The sequence below is a fragment of the Ricinus communis genome, chromosome 4 (genome assembly GCF_019578655.1).
Source record: "Ricinus communis isolate WT05 ecotype wild-type chromosome 4, ASM1957865v1, whole genome shotgun sequence".
Lineage (NCBI taxonomy): Eukaryota > Viridiplantae > Streptophyta > Magnoliopsida > Malpighiales > Euphorbiaceae > Ricinus > Ricinus communis.
The window spans coordinates 24,424,889-24,442,014 of NC_063259.1; the positions used below are offsets into that span (position 1 = coordinate 24,424,889).

Sequence of the window (17,126 nt, forward strand, 5' to 3'; positions counted from 1 at the left end):
CATAATATCCAAAATCTAGACAAGTAAAGAAAAGAAAAAAGAATCTATATCTGGCCTGGAAAATGTATAATTTGCTATAGTATATGTAAATGTAATCCACAGAGATATCATATGCAACTTGTTATCGAATCATACCAATTTGTCTAACAATAAATATGTATAGAATCATATCAAATCCAAACAAGAGAATGGAGCTGATGCTTTTTTGTCGTATTAATCCAGGCTTATGCGCTTTAAGCTTAACTAACAAAAGAAAAGTCATTGAAGTAGTTAGAGATTTGTAAATTTTCCTCAATTTGTTTATATGGTTATTCATGGCTCATTGCATTGTGAGCTACACAGTAAAAATAGTCATAATTTATGACTTTTATTTTTAAGAGCCTGAAATGAATACTTTTATTGATTAAATTATATACATAATTTATTTAGAATTGATGTAATTGTACAAAGGAATTGATTCAACGTCATTCACATAAGTTCTTGTTACTAAAATCTGCAAAATAAGTTTGATAAAATAATTTTGCATAATAAGTTTTAATTAGTATAAATCGTTATCCTTTTTTAATTAGTGAATGTTAGATAGAGAAAGCTTGAGTTTAAATTTTATTACTTCTTAAAAGAATATTATTTTTTTTAATTTACGATAAATAAATCTTATTTAGTCACATATGATTATTTTGATAACGGAAAAAATATTTATTTATTTTATTGAAACAAAAAATTATATTTTATCAAAAAAATTGTGTTTTCAGCTCAAAATTAAAAATCATAGAATAAAAATATATTTTTCAAATGAAGTTCGCACGTGTCAATAGAAATTTGATGTGCCAAGTTCCATGATACAACAATCCCAATTATTACAGCTACTTTGTCATTTGATTTTAAAAGGCTTTTCTTACATTTTCTGTTAGATGCTCAATATAAAAAGAAATTTCAAAAATTAGCAATAAAAATAAATAAATAAATAGAAAGACAGAGAGCAGTTCACCAGCCAGTGTTTGTTATATATGTTCCCGTATGAAAGCAGGGGAACCAGTCTCAAGTTTCTCCAGTGATCTTGCTGTAACTGGCGGTTGTTAGAAAACATAAAAGAGAGACAGGAAAAATGGGGTGGGCAATAGCACTGCACGGTGGCGCCGGCGATATACCACTTAATCTGCCACCGGAACGCCGCCTCCCTCGAGAGGCTGCACTCCGCCACTGCCTCGAGATCGGTGTGGCCGCTCTCCAAGCTCAAAAACACCCCCTTGATGTAGTCGAACTAGTGGTATGTCATGTCATGTCCGTACACTCATCAGTCACCACAAAATGCTAAAGTTGACATCTTTATGTGTTAAGTTTCGTATTTTAGACTACTTCCACAAAGGTGATGGTGATGACGGACTTGGACTCTTAACTAATTAGGATTTCTATTCTCACTGTATTTTGTTTAGTCTTCACATGTTAATGAGCCCATCATTTTTGCAACAAGTAAAGGAAATGAATGTTTTTGTAGGAAAACTGCTTAACATCTTCATGATCACATAAAATTGTACACATCTTCACAAAGCCACCTATCATTGGAACTAACAATTGTGATTATTTTAGTAATATTTCATCAGATGCAATCAGTCAAGAGGAAAATTTTCCTTTATTCTGTTAAATGCTTTTATGATGTTCAGTAAGATAATGAGAGTTTTGAATGCAAAGAAAGCTTCTTTCTTTTGAAAATGCTCACTGAAGTGGTGAATCGTGAAAATCATGGGATATTTTGAATTGGATGATTACTTTGAGGTTCTTGATTCCTCTCCACCTTTGAATAATTTGTAAATAATCTTCTCTGTGTAGGTCCGTGAACTAGAAAACCACCCCAACTTTAATGCTGGTAAAGGATCTGTGCTAACCACTGAAGGCACAGTCGAGATGGAGGCTTGTATTATGGATGGCAAAACAAAAAAATGTGGAGCTGTTTCTGGTCTCACAACTGTTGTCAATGCAATATCATTAGCACGATTGGTCATGGAGAAGACGCCTCATATATATCTTGCATTTGATGGAGCGGAGGCTTTTGCAAGGGAACAAGTGAGTGATTATTTTACTCTGCTTATGCAGTATATTTATGCCTGAGAAAAAAGTGACGTTCTTATCTCAAGTTTGCTTTTGCCTGCATCAACTTTATTACTTGTCTTTGGTCCGTCTTATATCCTAGAAGCCAAGTCAATGCAGTACCTTAATTTTAAATGCCCTTTTTTCTTCTTGGTTTGGTTTGAACATTGTGTTGATAATATCATTATAGGACCTGAAGGAAATCTTTAGATTCTGTGATTAGCAATATAATTTCTAAGTACATTAAAGAATATAAAGCTTCTCTCAGTTTTCTCTGATCAGTGTTGCTAACTTAAATGCTACCCAATTAATGTCCATTCTTTCTTCTCTTTAGGCAAACTGCAAGTGACAGATTGTTGTAGGCAGAGTTTGTTCTTCTATCTTTTATTCTGTAAACTACCACTTTCTAATTTATGATGCTGCTAAACATCTGTGACTCCTATAGAGAACGGGTTTGTCTAGTTAAAGTTATTTTTATGCAATTTATATGATTGTTACTAGATATTGTAACCTGTTGTGCTATTTTTCACATCTCGTTGTCTCTTTTGGTTATCAGGGTGTTGAGACAGTTGATTCAAGTCAATTTGTAACCCCAGAAAATGTCGAGAGGCTAAAGCAGGCGAAAGAAGCCAATAGAGTCCAGGTTTGTTCGTTGGTGGAGATTTCCCTTGTATTTAGTGTCTGAATGTGCCCAAACTGATTTTGAATTGGTATATTTTGAGCTTTTAACTTCTTTTTTAATCTTTTAAACATGTAAGCTTTGCTACATCAACAGATTGATTACACACAACCCATTCAGAAAAATGAGGAAACCCAAAATCCAAACGCTGATGGAGACAGCCAAATTGGAACTGTTGGGTGTGTGGCTGTTGATACGAATGGGAACTTAGCTTCTGCAACTTCCACTGGTGGATTGGTAAATAAAATGGTGGGTAGGATTGGGGACACACCTATAATAGGTGCAGGAACATACGCCAATAATCTCTGTGCAGTTTCTGCTACAGGCAAAGGAGAATTTATAATACGAGGTACTGTTGCTAGGGATGTGGCTGCTCTGATGGAGTATAAAGGTCTCTCTCTCATGGAAGCAGCAGCTTATGTTGTTGAGCAGTGCGTTCCAAGAGCAACAGTTGGATTGGTTGCTGTGTCTGCCACAGGAGAAGTCACCATGCCGTTTAATACAACTGGGATGTTCCGTGCTTGTGCTACTGAAGATGGTTATTCAGAAATTGCAATATGGCCTCCTGTGCAAGATTGACTGATATTGGTAAACTTCAATTGCTTAAATTGATTATCAAAATATGGAACTTTGCTAAAAATTTGTAATGAATTGCGTTGAGTACTATGTATTCTATGTAGAAAATTGCATTCCGCCTTTCAGATTATGTACTCTTGTAATGCTTGAGAATTGCCAGCTTAATTGTGCATCTGCTGCTATGGTAACTGCTAAAAATTTATATTAATATCTTATTGCACTAAGAACCAGCGTAAGTAATTGCAAGATCTAGATATTTCGTAGATTATATAAACATACTGCTACATAAAATTCATTTTAGAATGTGTTCAATGAATTATAAAAGCATTTACTGCCTGCTTGCTTGGACAGCAACTTATATTCATCTAACAGGACTTAAATATGGATTAGCAAAAACAGATATAGTTCAAATTCATATTGAAATCAGGAATGCATCTGATATGCCATCTTCTGCATAGGGCTGCCTGCAGAAGTCCTGGCAGACAGCCTAGTCTGCTATGCCATCAGAGTTTATCCCGTACTTCTGCTAGCTAATACCTGCAAGAAAAGAGCTAGCTGATTTCATATAGAATTCTGATCCAAACTTCCCCGCTTCCTCTTGAATACATAACCAACAAGACAGTTGAACTTCTATTTACTAGCATTATCTTATTTCATCCAGATCCATGTTTTATTGATACTTAAACAGATACCTTGTAGGTATACAAATAATGTAATACAATTCCACACCGCTCAAATTTTTCTCCTGTAGGTAAATTGTACAATATGAATTATTCTTTTCACTTTCTCCAGCAAGCATATGAAACATGAGAATCTTTTACTGGTTAATAGAAATAGTAAGCTTTTGTAGCACATGATTAACCTTTCATGGTATTGTAACAGGCATCATAAAACATTGAATCCATAAGTTGGCAGTGCAGAAAAATGAGTAGCTCTCGGAAATGTGATGCCATATTTCTTTCCTCTCAGCTGCTTTCTTTATGGTGGCTGGCTACCATCAATTCAAGCTCTTATTTTCTCAAAGGCTCAAAAGACTCGATTTTTGTGAACTAAGAAGCTGCAGTGCACAAACTTTTCTAACATTTCTCCAATAAGGACCATAGTCATCAAAAGTCATGCCTCTAGAACCATAAGAAAAGTAATAGGAAACCGACACTTTCGGTTGGTTAGCGAAAGCAGCATCGTGTTTTTTCAAGAATAGCTCTGCAGCTTGAGCTGATGATACTACAATGGTGTCAGCGAATTAGAGCCTAATTTCAAGAACATGATTTGACCATAGTCTTTGGCTAAATGGTAAAGGTTTTGATGTGGGAGTAGGCCTATTAAGTGAAGGAAACCGATGACTGGTAGGTAGTGCTTTAAAGTCATCTCTATGGTGTTTTCTTGGCTTTGGACACCATTGAATTGTGGAAAGAATGTAAATGAATGGCAAAACACAAACAAGAATAACGAAGATCAGCATAGCTAATGTTGCAGTCGACATTTTCTCTTTCTTTTCTTTTGGTTGTTGTGCTTGTTTTCTTTGCTTTTTGTTGTCCAAGAGAGGATAGGAGGAAGGGATATCTATAATTGTGGATAAGTACAGGGAATGGACTAGTAACATGCAATTATGGAGAGACAAGAGACAGGAGTACAACGTTGGAAAAAGAAATCAAATTTCTCCAAGGTATTATAAACTACTCCTACGTTAATATTGTTTTAATTATAAATAGCTCATAAAAAGTTAAATTGAATTTCTTTTATTCCTTTTTAAAAAGTATATATATGTATAAAATAAACTAATCAAAATATATAAAATAATAATTAATAACATATATCATATAACATATAATTTTATAATAATTGATCAACGTTTGTGTAACGAAAATTCCGACGGAAAGAATTTTTAGTATAAAATTGTAAAACAACAAAATAATAGATATAATTTTTTAAATGTTAGAAAGTAACTAATATAATATAAAACATACGGAGGGTAAATAGTAATTATCCCATATTGTAATAATTCAATAAATTAATAATTGACAACATATAAATCATATAACATATAATTTTCTAATAATTTTAATAATTAGTATATTAATTATATTTATATAAATTAATAAAAATATAACTAAAACACTTTTTAAAGATATATATATATATATATAATTTTTAAGATTAGCGGGCGCTAGAAAAGGAAAAAAAGCTTGGTCAAACAGCTGGTTTGAAGATGTTCTAGCTATGTATTTTTTGGTGTATAGTCTTATTCAGCTGATATAAATTTTGGAACTTAACCCGTTCGTTGGGCATGAGCGGTCAGCGGTCCAAGTGTGGAGTCAAGCTCTACCCATGGTGCATTAGTTAATTTCCATAACAATTAAAAATATTACGAATAATCTCTTAACAGCTGTGGTCTCTAGAAAAATATAATACAATAAAATAGGAAGAATATGAAATTACTACTTTTTGTAACACAGGTCCAATATTGGTTAAATTCATTAATTGATGACAGTTGTGTCTCTGTTTTAACTAAAATTACATACATATAATAGAAAATATTACCAATTGTACGTCTATATTTTAACTAAGACTACATACGTATAATAAAAATATTATCGACTATATTAAAATTTAGAAGTAGAGCATATCAATATATGTGGCAAAGTAACTTTATTATTTATAACTATTTTAATATCATATACAATTCCGCACCACTCTTATCTTTTTCTTCTATGGGTAAATTATACAATATAAATATTCTTTTCACTTTTAATTTTCAGCAAAAGTATGAAATATGAGAATTTTTACTGGCTAATAGAAATTCTAAGCTTTTGAAGTACATGTTGTAACAAGCATCATTAAACATGTAATCTATAAGTGGGCAGTGCAGAAAAATGATTAGCTCTAGGCAATGTGAGGCCATACTTCTCAGTCATGTCCAAGTCACCAGAAGGGAGGTCCCAGTTAAAGCAATGTGCTAGCTGAGCAATGACAAGTCGTATGTTCCTTAATCCCAAGCTCATTCCTGGGCAGCTTCTGCGGCCTGAACCAAATGGAATCAGCTGGAAATGGAGGCCGCGAAGATCTACACATTCATCCTTGAATCTTTCTGGGTAAAACTCTAATGCATTATCTGACCATACATTAGTATCCCGTCCGATCGCCCATGCATTCACAAGAATTCTTGAATTACTTGGTATATGATAGCCATTCACAGTGATATCCTCCACACACTTCCTTGGAATCAAGGGTAATGTTGGATATAGCCTTAAACTTTCTTTAACTATCATATCTAAGTAAGTTAGATTAGGCAAATCTCTCTCTTCTACCATTCTATCCAACCCAACAACAGTCTCCAACTCCTTCTGTAGACATTTCATAACTCTCGGATGCCTTAAGAGTTCTGAAAATGTCCATTCAATTGAAGAAGTGGATGTCTCAAATCCACCTACGATTATGTCCTGTATGATAGCCTTGATACATGTTCGATCAATCACGTATGATTGAGGATCGTTGGGAGGTATCATAGGTGATGATCTGTTCATAACTGAAAGCATCACATCTATGAAATCCTTCTGCTCCTTTGTTTTCCAACGACCATCTTTTTCATGACTGTCAATAATCTTTTCTAACACTTTGTCCATGCCTTTTCTATATGCCCTCATTCGTCGTGTCAATCCCTGTACATCACATTTATACTGTTAAGTTCATCAAACTATGCATAATTAAATTAACAATTCAGTAATCGAGCGTATGCATTAATATGCATAAGAAATTGGGGGTTAATACTCCTTATAGATAATATTAATCCCTCATATTAAACATTATTTGATGTTTATAAAAAAAAAAAAAAAGAACTGAACAATATGTTGCTCTTGCAAAAATACGTCAAACTTGCGTGTTTGTCTGACTACACCTGAGTTGTCAAAAGCTTAATAACATTAGTAGTACATATATTCTTCCTTTCCTATTAAATATTTTCATCGTTTAGCTTGATAAAGCTAGGCTTTTTTTCTTTGCAGTCGAAACCCTTTTTTTTATATTAATTTTTATTTAAAATTGAATGGATCAGATGATAAAATTTTTTTGTAGTTAATTAAATTTTTGAATTTGAATTTTAAATATATGGTTGTGTTAAAACTCATAAAGTAGTGCTGTTTTTTAAAAATAAATAAATAAAAAGTTTATAGTCTTTTTATAATAAATATAAAATGAATTTTTTTGTAGAAATAAAAAATGAAATAGTTAAAAAGCACTTTTTTGCATTAATCCAGAACTTTTGGACTCAGACCTGAAAGTCAATTGCATAAAAATGAAAAGCAACAGGCTCAAATTTAGCCAAAAACTCAAGTTCTACGAAGCTTTCCCCTTGTAGAACCAAAAAGAGAAGTGTACAAGAAATAGAGGGAATAAATAGAAGTATATACCTGAAGATCAAGTACACCAATGTAAGGAACGTAATCTGCAATATTAATAGCTCCAATCAGCTCCAAAGACTCCTTGATAAGTGGCCTTAAATCGAACTCATCATTGCTACGTTGCCCAAATATCATCCTGCAAATCAAGTTCTCGCTGAAGTCACCAAGTCTAGCACTAACATCAACCATTTCTTTCCTCTCAGCTGCTTGCTTTATGGTGGCTACCATCAATTCAAGCTCTTCTTTTCTCAGAGGTGCAAAAGACTCAATTTTTGATGAACTAAGAAGCTGCAGCGTACAAACTTTTCTTACATTTCTCCAATAAGGACCATAATCATCAAAAATCATGCCTCTAGAACCATATGATAAGTAATGAGAAACCAACACTTTTGGTCGGTTAGCAAAAGCAGCATCATGTGTTTTCAAGAATAGCTCTGCAGCTTGAGCTGATGATACTACAACAGTGTCAACGAAGCCTAATTTCAAGAACATGATTTGACCATGTTCTTTGGCTAAATGATAAAGGCTTTGATGTGGGAGTAGGCCTAGTAAGTGAAGGTTACCGATGATAGGTAGAGGACGAGGACCTGGGGGTAACGGTTTAAGGTCATTCCTATGGTGTTTTCTTGGCTTTGGACACCGTAGAATAGTGGAAAGAATGTAAATTAACGGCAAAAGACAAGGAAGAATAAACAAGAGAATAGCTAATGTTGCAGTAGACATTCTTTTTTTCCCTTTTGGATTTTCTTTCCGTTTTTGGGTTTGAAAGAGGATGGGAGAAGAAGGGTGTATTTATAGTTACAGATGTACATTGTATTGGGATGGACCAGTAATATGCATTCAATAGAAAAGATGGAGAGACGGAGACAGGAGTACAAGTTGGAAAAAGAAATTAAATTCCTCCAAGTTATTATAAATGTATGTACTACTCACAACCGCTGTCTCTATCTCTAGTATAGATATTGTTTTATTATTTAATCTCTTCTACTGCATATTTATATACGCCACCACTACAGGTAGAAATTATCCCAAGCAGTTGTCTTCTGTGAAGTTTGACTTCAAAATTTGACAAAAGAGTACAAGTATTATTACTGATGATCCAAGCATCATCAAGCAGGTAGGAATTGCCATTCTCTAGTGATTAGAAAAAATCAATAATAAATGCTAATTCGCTGGCAAAAGACTAGAATGGTAAAGAGAAAGAAATGACTTTTAAAATTTTAATTTTGGTAATTGACGAGGGATTTTGGAAAAGTGAAACTGCCATTGAAGAACCTAAAATGAGAGAAATTAATTTGGAAAAAAGTTAGCCGGAGAGGTGTTTAGATTTCATGCTCTGCGGGAAAAGAATAGAGATAAAGTTATGTTCTCATATTTTATGCATATTAACTCTAAATCTTAGTCTAATTTATTTCTAGGAATTTTTTAAGCATAATGATTAATTAATAGTTTAAATGGAGTTTAATTGATCTGTTTTAAAATTATTTAGAACTTAAATAAGATAAAATGAATATTAGGTAGTTAATTATGTTTGTGAGAATAAAATGAAGACATTTATCTGTTCTTTTGTCTCAAAATTCCTTAATTGGTGTAGAGTATTAGGGAGAGGAAAAGAAAAGAAAACACAAAGTTGTGTCGCACACTTAGCATATAGGCTCACTGTCAACTATATTTATGTACACAATCTGCAAATATATTATTAATAGTGTTGTAATGTACAATAAAACAAAAGTAAACTGAATATTTTAGCATCTTGTCTTGGAGGAAAGTGAGATTTCTTTAACTAAATAACTCGTTTCCTAAAAAGACAAAAGAAAGAAAGAAAGAAAGATGATAGGACCAAGACAAGAGCAGGTAGAATTTTAGCATTAAAAATAACCATCCTACCCATTTACGTGCAGCAACAAATTGTATAACGTGCTACAGGGGTTAAGACTTGAGCGACATCAGTTGTGACTTGGGATAGATGGCGGTCTCACACCTCTAGCAGAATAATCAATTATAATCAGTTTCATTTGAAGAAAAGAAAAAACTAGAACTAATCACTCAATACAGTCCTGGCACAACAGCCAATTTCACAGTTTTAAAACTGATTTAAAAATCATGGAAAATCTGACCAAAGCCAAATTCATTGCTTGTAAATATTGAACATGTATCATGAAGGGCTCAAACTCAAAAGGTTCATCGATAAGCAGTAAACCGATATACCTTACAAAAATGTTCATAGATTATTACATAGTCAGCATATAATAATTCGAAACATACGGAGAATTAAAGAAAAGGGTTGTTTGATCAGTGATCTGCAGCCAGGAATAATGTAAGGTGGCATTTCTAGAAAAGTGAGAAGCTGCCATGTTTGGTCCTATAATCAGAGATTGATGAGTCAACCAAAGCGGTCAAGTAAGGATTATGATGTCAGTCAAGCAAGCTTCGGTTGGGTTAAGGTGTTAGCCTGGAATTCAGATTCCAGACACGACTGGCTTGTAGCCGATGCAAGTCAATGATCAGGACAGCAGAAGCAAGTCAAAAGATTCCCCACAATCTCACAGCAGCCGTCACATTTGAAACGTCAAACTTTCAATCCTGGCATTCCATTATATTTTCCAAGTTTCCTCATTTCTTTTTCTTCTTGTTCCATTTATCCTTTTAACTTTCTCTCTAAGTTTTTATGGTCACAAATTATAGACAAATGTATTTAATGCTTCATACTAGTATAACGTGGAAACGAGCAGCTAACAAGGTCGTCCACTCACTGCGAATATGGCTTTCTTTTGTGGACAATCTACGAACATATGTTGTTGACGTGGAGCGTATCTAAATAGAAGGAGATTTCATCTACTGTTGAGATTTTATTCTCACACGCATGTAACAGTTGTGTCAATTTAGTAATATTCTAAATTACACAGAAATAGAAACAAGAAAGACGACACGACGTGATATAACAATATGAGATTTTCTAAAAAATTAGAAAATAAGATATTATAGAAATGTTATATATATATATATATATATATATATATATATATATATAGAGAGAGAGAGAGAAATTTTTAAATATAAAACACCTGAAAATTAAGAATATTTATATAATAAAAAATTATATAATAGAAAAGAGTTAAGAATCATCTATAAATAGAAAACAAGATAAATAGAAAAAATAATAGAAATCTTTCTCAAATAGGAAATCTAATTAAATAGAATTTTTTTTAATTTCTTTTTGAAAATGAATCGGAATATAAAAAGTAATTAAAAGTATTTTTTATAAAATGTGTCTGAAGAATTTTTGAAAAATTTCGATGTTCGAAACATGTTCGACATGAAAACGTAACACCATTTAGAATTTTTATGAAACCTAAGTAATAATTTACCTTTTTTCATCTTTAAGAGAAAAAGAAGAGAGTTTTCAAATTCAACGACCTCTCGTTGCCAAGAAAAGGCATGACAAGATGCAGAATGCACTCTTAATTTTCCAGGGCAATATTATATGACAATGCAAAGTTTGCACTTGAAGAGATGGATGGTTGAGGCCAACTATTACTTAAACTCAGCTCATCAATCTTAAATTTCGTATAGTACTTCATTAAATTGTGTCTGCTGTTCAATTAGAATATGTCTTATATTAGCTTGATTATTTTTCTTTGCCTACATAAATGGCAATGTTCATGTTCTCCCTGCCAAATTTAATTAGCCATCACGCATCACCCGTTTTGCTATATATATAATTCAATAATAAATTTCAATATTTTTAACAAATATATCAGTCGCCACCGCATATTCTGCAATAGCATTCAATATTATTTTTAGTGGGTAAACTAGATATATAAATTCTCTGCGTGTTATTATTTTTCTATTTATTCATTATGAATGACATTCAAAATTAAAAGAGTCCTCAGAATGGCTTTAGTTAATATTATCTCTTCACATAACTATATGAATGAGTTGTCACTTTTTGATAGCTCTTGTTCCATTGGGTATCAATAAATAAGAAAATTATAAAAATTTTTGGATTGACTATTTCATTAATTACATATATATATATATATATATATATATATATCTCTCATCACAGAACTATATGATGAGTTGTCACTTTTGGTAGCTCTTCTTCCATTGGGTATCAGTAAATAAGAAAAATATAGATTTTTTTGATTGACTATATATATATATATATTCACTCACTTTTTGGTTGCTCTTCTTCCATTGGGTATCAATAAATAAGAAAAATACAAATTTTCTTGATTGACTATTTCATTAATTACATATATATATATCTTCACAATTATATGATGAGTTGTCACTTTTTTGGTAGCTCTTCTTCCATTGGGTATCAATAAATAAGAAAAATATAAATTTTTTTAATTGACTATTTCATTAATTAAATATACATATATATATTCATAGAAAAATAAATCCTCGGATACATCAATATACCATTTGAAATATCTAATCACAATTTGATATTTTTGTGCTATAGTTCTTAAAATATTTTCTCTCATACCATTTAGTTTCATCTGTATTCGAGGACGGGCTTTCATTCGGTAGCTACAGTTCATGTCCCATAACTGATGTGGCTTCCAATAAGTACAATTTGGAAACTTTCGTTCATCCACAGTAGGAGAAGGGGAGCATGAACTCTAGCTTTACAATAGAAGTCGCACACTGTATGTGTAGCACCAGATGAGAAAAGGGCGCAATTAAATTCTCAAGGAATTGTTGAATTATCATATGTTGATTGAAAATTTTACATGGTGGAGAAATGAAAATAAGCTGGCTTTTAATTTCTGAATTTGCTGACATTTTTGTTTTTCATCAAGAAAAAAAGACCTGGTATCGATAAAGCCAAATGGCTTAATACGGTACAAAGGTTTGACTGATAAATATAATACATACTTAATTGACAAAAATAAAGATAGGGTTTGAAGCTCAAAGGACTAAAGCTACAATTGGGATGAAAATAACTGGAGGGTACAAACTTATCAGAACAGGTTTAAAGCATAATATTAAAACGGCTCGTAGGCCTACAGACAATCTAAATTCATTAAATTGCCCCTGAGGATAGTTTTTCATTATCCTAGAGTTAATGGAAAGCCAATGTAACCTAACCGTCCAAACTAGATCTAACTATCTCATTTTCTATCTTTACTTTTATGGATCACAGAGTCTAGCAATTCAAAATTCTAATTGCTTGATTTCTAATTTGATTTAACTCTTAACACCATGCATAACACTAATAAGAAAAAATAGAAATGAGTAAAATTCAATAGAAAATAAACAAATAATAAAAAAAATTATAATAATTTAAATAAATTCATACAAAACTATACTATTTTTAAATACTTTTATGATGGAGAAAATATTACCATTATTCAGAACATAGATATTTGATCAAATACATTCTAGTTTGACAAATGAAATTTTATAAAATTACATAGGCAATATTCACTTCTATATGTATTTGAAAATGCAAATTATTTTCTAGTTTGAAATCAAATAACTTCATACTCTTAATTCTATTTGGAAGAATTTCTACTACTAATTTAATTCCTAATATTATACTAAAAAAATCAGTAACAAATAAAATAAATAATTCAGTCAAAAATAATATACACTCATAGATATACCCTACTGACCTCTGGCAACTTTGGACACAAAGACGTCTCACCTGGCAGTCCAAAGTATAAATCCTAGTCATACGCACGTAGACAATAAGCTCTCAAAAGGCATCAACTAGTGTATGTCCCAAAGACTATGTGTATATTAAGCGTTGTTCCAAAAACAGTATAATATAATAACACCCGACGTCCAAAGTGTGCTATCGTAAGTCACATAAATGAGTATATGCTCGTTTATCCAGCTAAGTAAATTCATAATCATGTATAAAGTAAAACTAAAAATACCACTCTCTGTTATCAATTTTTATAAAAAATAATAAAATTTTAAAATACATTTAAAATAACTAACTTTCTGTAGAAATATTTCAATAATTCATAGGAATTTAAAAATAAATTATATATTACTAAAAAAAATATGATGTTATATGTTTATTCACTCACCTAGTATGCAGGACACGATCGACTATACCTTCATTTAATTTTCAGCTAATTTTCCTGTGGATTGCAATCCGAACGCACAACCCTAAAATTCCATGCATAATATACTTTAGAATTAATCTTAAATCTATTTCTAATAATCCTCAACCAACGTCTATTATTTTAAATCTAAATTCTAATTCTAATCCTAATATCTAATGTCTAATTCTAATATTATTTTTATATAATGCTATTCATTATTTTCTTATTCCAATAAATTTTATTGAAAATTCGGCAACATCTCCCCTATAAAATAAATTAATTTTTCCCGTAAAAATGGACCCAAAACCTGCAGACAAGATTCACACAGCATAATCCATAAAAAAATTTCATCTGAATCCCTAAAAATAAATTTTATTTTCTAATGTTAATATTTATTTACTGGCCATTATAATTAACCTTGAATATAAAATAATAATTGATCTACCTCACAATTTAAGCATCATAACTGAACTAATTATATCATGCCAATAATATCATTTATCATTTAGTTGATATTAAATTTCACTTGTTTACTCCAATCACTTAATATATAAATTTTACTACCTTTATTTATTCTAAAAAAATATAATATTCTTGATCATTAAATCAATCGTTCACCAATAATATAATTAAATTTAATTAGAGACTAAGCATTTAATTAAAATTTCAATCAAAACTTATTAAATTAAATTTATTTTTGTCGTTATTAAGTTCCATTAACTTGTATATTTTAATTAATTTGCTTCTCCTTATTAATATTTGTAAAAGAATTAATAATACTCTTTATAAATTATCACACTGCTAAATTTACTCATTTGAGTGACATATTTTTTAATTTCTAAAGATACTTAAATTACTTTATTTTTCTCCAAATTAATACTAGTATATTTTTATTTAATAATTTTTAAAATCATTAAGCTTAAGAAATTACCTAGACGCGTGCTGAAATCAATTGACTCACCTTTAGCCATCAAAGTCCAATCGACAATCCGAGCACGCCTACGAATTTAAGATAACGCGCAGAAGATGATTCTAGCTTCTGATTTTTCAATTTAGACCCGGATCATCCTAAATCTTCCTGGTTGTTCCTAACTGTCAATTTTTCCACAAAGTCTGACCGCCACGAAACATATGCCATCAGAAAGGTTGCGATTAGTAGGCTCTGAATATATTATCTGATCACCTGAAGCACGACGACATCGATTGAAAAAATGAAAAACCCAACCGCCTTTTCACTCTTTACCTCGTCAGATTTTGTAATTTCGACAACCTCAAGGGATGATGATGGGCGGAAAAGGAAGTCCATAAGCTGCTAATCATTTTGAGCCCAAGAATGCCGCAAATAGTAGCCGAAAACTCTAGAAATGGCGTCATGATGTTTTGCCTTTTTCTTGTGGAATTCTGCCATCTGCCGTCGCTGATCACCGCCACCGGTGCTGCAGCGCGTTCACCAGCGTCTCCTTCTCCACCAGCCATCGCCACCGTGCCTTAGAAACCTTCCTCCTTTACCTACCACTAAAGGCAGCTCTAAGCTCCCTCTTGCTCTTCCTTCTTCTTCTTCTTTCTTTCTTTTCCTTTCTTTTCTTCTTCCTCGACTATATCCATATTCGGTCCCTCTTTTTATCTTTTTAATATATTTGGTCTTGGTTAGTTTTAATTAGTTCTTAAGCTAATATAAGTTATTTTAATTAAATCCTTAATCACTACTTTTGGGCCAAATCAAAATTATGAAAAATATATAGTTACTTATTTATCCTTGCTTTTAATTTTGATAATACCATTATACCCCTACCGACATATTTAATTATAAAAATACCAATCTTGAAAATTCTCATTTAAACCCCATTTTAAATTAATTCTTCTTTTAGCCCCTCTTTCATAAATAAATATCAATTTAATCATAACACTTGATTAATTTAATTAATCAATTTAGCAACCCTTTTTCAATTAAATCCATTACCATTTTGCTAATTAAAATCTTGTTATTTTCCATGATAAATTTTTTTATAGAAATTTTTTTATAACTTTCAAATATAATATTTAATTCATATACCCATATTGAGAGAAAATAATTGAGTGTGACATTTACAATAAGTAATTTACCCTTTATATCATTCACCTAATTAGTTACTTGAAAATTCAAACTAATTGGATATAGTCTAATAAATTCCTTTATTTTTTTCTAGTATTAAAATTCTATTTTAACTCGTTCCAATCTAAAAATAAAATATAAATTAAATAAAATTTGTTACTCTAATCATATCCATCTAATTTAAAAAATTTATAATTTTATTATTATCATCATTACAATTCTTATTATCATTACTATTATTATTATTATTACTGTATATTATCATTTTTATTATAATAATAATAATATTATTATTATAGTAGGAGCGTTACGGCCAATCAATCAGGCTTGCTGCAAATAGATCATATTTCTCCACTCAGAGACTTATCCACCCTTTAAAAGCACAGTTGACAGAAGCTATAATCTCCATTTTGATTTATAGTAATAATGATCAATTAGAGGATAGCCATGCAACTTCCTATCAAATAACTAATGCTTTAAAAGTATCACATTCTCCCTATGAATGCATATTCAGCTTGAGACATAAAATAAATACATGCCCGTATCACCTTAATGGTAATAATCTAAAGAATAATGCATTCCACATGTAAATATACATTCAACTTAAAATTGTGAATAAACATATACTCATGTTACATTGCATTAAAATATTCAATTAATAGATGGGTAGCTGAAATTTGAACTCTATAATCATATTATATGAAATAACTTATCTACTAAAATCATTAAGCTAGTAGATGAAATTTCAAAAATTATTTTATACATCATGAGTGATAAAACCTAGTGTAGAGTTGGCATCAAACATTAATAGTTTTTGTCACTTCACCGCCACCGCCACCGCCAACGCCAGCCACCTCTCCCCTCTCTGGCTGCTTCCATCGGTTGGCATCAAACATCAATAATTATAAATTCTATTTACAATATCAATGGCACATTTATTTCAAAGTCTACATCTTCTATTTGAATACATGGATATGCAAATATTCACACATCTTTCAGTCTTTCATTTCATTTATACAGAAATCTATAAAAATTTATTATATTTTAAATAGAGTAGAATTTAATTTAGTATTTTATATAAACAAATTTATATAAAATTAATTATAATTAAATTAAAATATAACAAAATAGAGAAAATTTTTAAATAAATTTCACATTAGTAATTCAGTATATTTTATAACACTAAAAAATCTTTTTCAACTCTATTATTTTTTATTTATTTTTTC

At 31.1% G+C, this 17,126-nt stretch overlaps 2 protein-coding genes across 2 annotated transcripts; one reads left to right on the top strand and one right to left on the bottom strand.

The window, feature by feature from the left end:
- The first annotated feature begins 942 nt into the window (after window positions 1-942).
- On the top strand, window positions 943-3,564 carry LOC8264685 (isoaspartyl peptidase/L-asparaginase 1). Its single transcript, XM_002514563.4, has 4 exons — window positions 943-1,267; window positions 1,828-2,061; window positions 2,642-2,728; window positions 2,861-3,564. Exons 1-4 carry the CDS (start codon window positions 1,106-1,108, stop codon window positions 3,341-3,343), a joined length of 966 nt encoding a protein of 321 aa, XP_002514609.1. The 5' UTR covers window positions 943-1,105; the 3' UTR covers window positions 3,344-3,564.
- Window positions 3,565-5,972: 2,408 nt separating this feature from the next.
- On the bottom strand, window positions 5,973-8,519 carry LOC8264686 (cytochrome P450 CYP736A12). Its single transcript, XM_002514564.4, has 2 exons — window positions 7,747-8,519; window positions 5,973-6,999 (listed from the first exon to the last, which is right to left on the bottom strand). Exons 1-2 carry the CDS (start codon window positions 8,458-8,460, stop codon window positions 6,178-6,180), a joined length of 1,536 nt encoding a protein of 511 aa, XP_002514610.1. The 5' UTR covers window positions 8,461-8,519; the 3' UTR covers window positions 5,973-6,177.
- Between the last annotated feature and the right edge of the window lie 8,607 nt (window positions 8,520-17,126).

What these genes read in the sequence shown, in the direction of transcription:
- LOC8264685 (XM_002514563.4), top strand. Translation starts at nt 1,106, where the DNA reads ATGGGGTGGGCAATAGCACTGCACGGTGGCGCCGGCGATATACCACTT. An exon ending in AGGCTTTTGCAAGGGAACAA is followed by an intron (nt 2,062 to 2,641) that starts GTGAGTGATTAT and finishes TTTGGTTATCAG; the next exon opens with GGTGTTGAGACAGTTGATTC. An exon ending in AAGAAGCCAATAGAGTCCAG is followed by an intron (nt 2,729 to 2,860) that starts GTTTGTTCGTTG and finishes CTACATCAACAG; the next exon opens with ATTGATTACACACAACCCAT.
- LOC8264686 (XM_002514564.4), bottom strand. Translation starts at nt 8,460, where the DNA reads ATGTCTACTGCAACATTAGCTATTCTCTTGTTTATTCTTCCTTGTCTT. An exon ending in TTGGTGTACTTGATCTTCAG is followed by an intron (nt 7,000 to 7,746) that starts GTATATACTTCT and finishes TGTGATGTACAG; the next exon opens with GGATTGACACGACGAATGAG.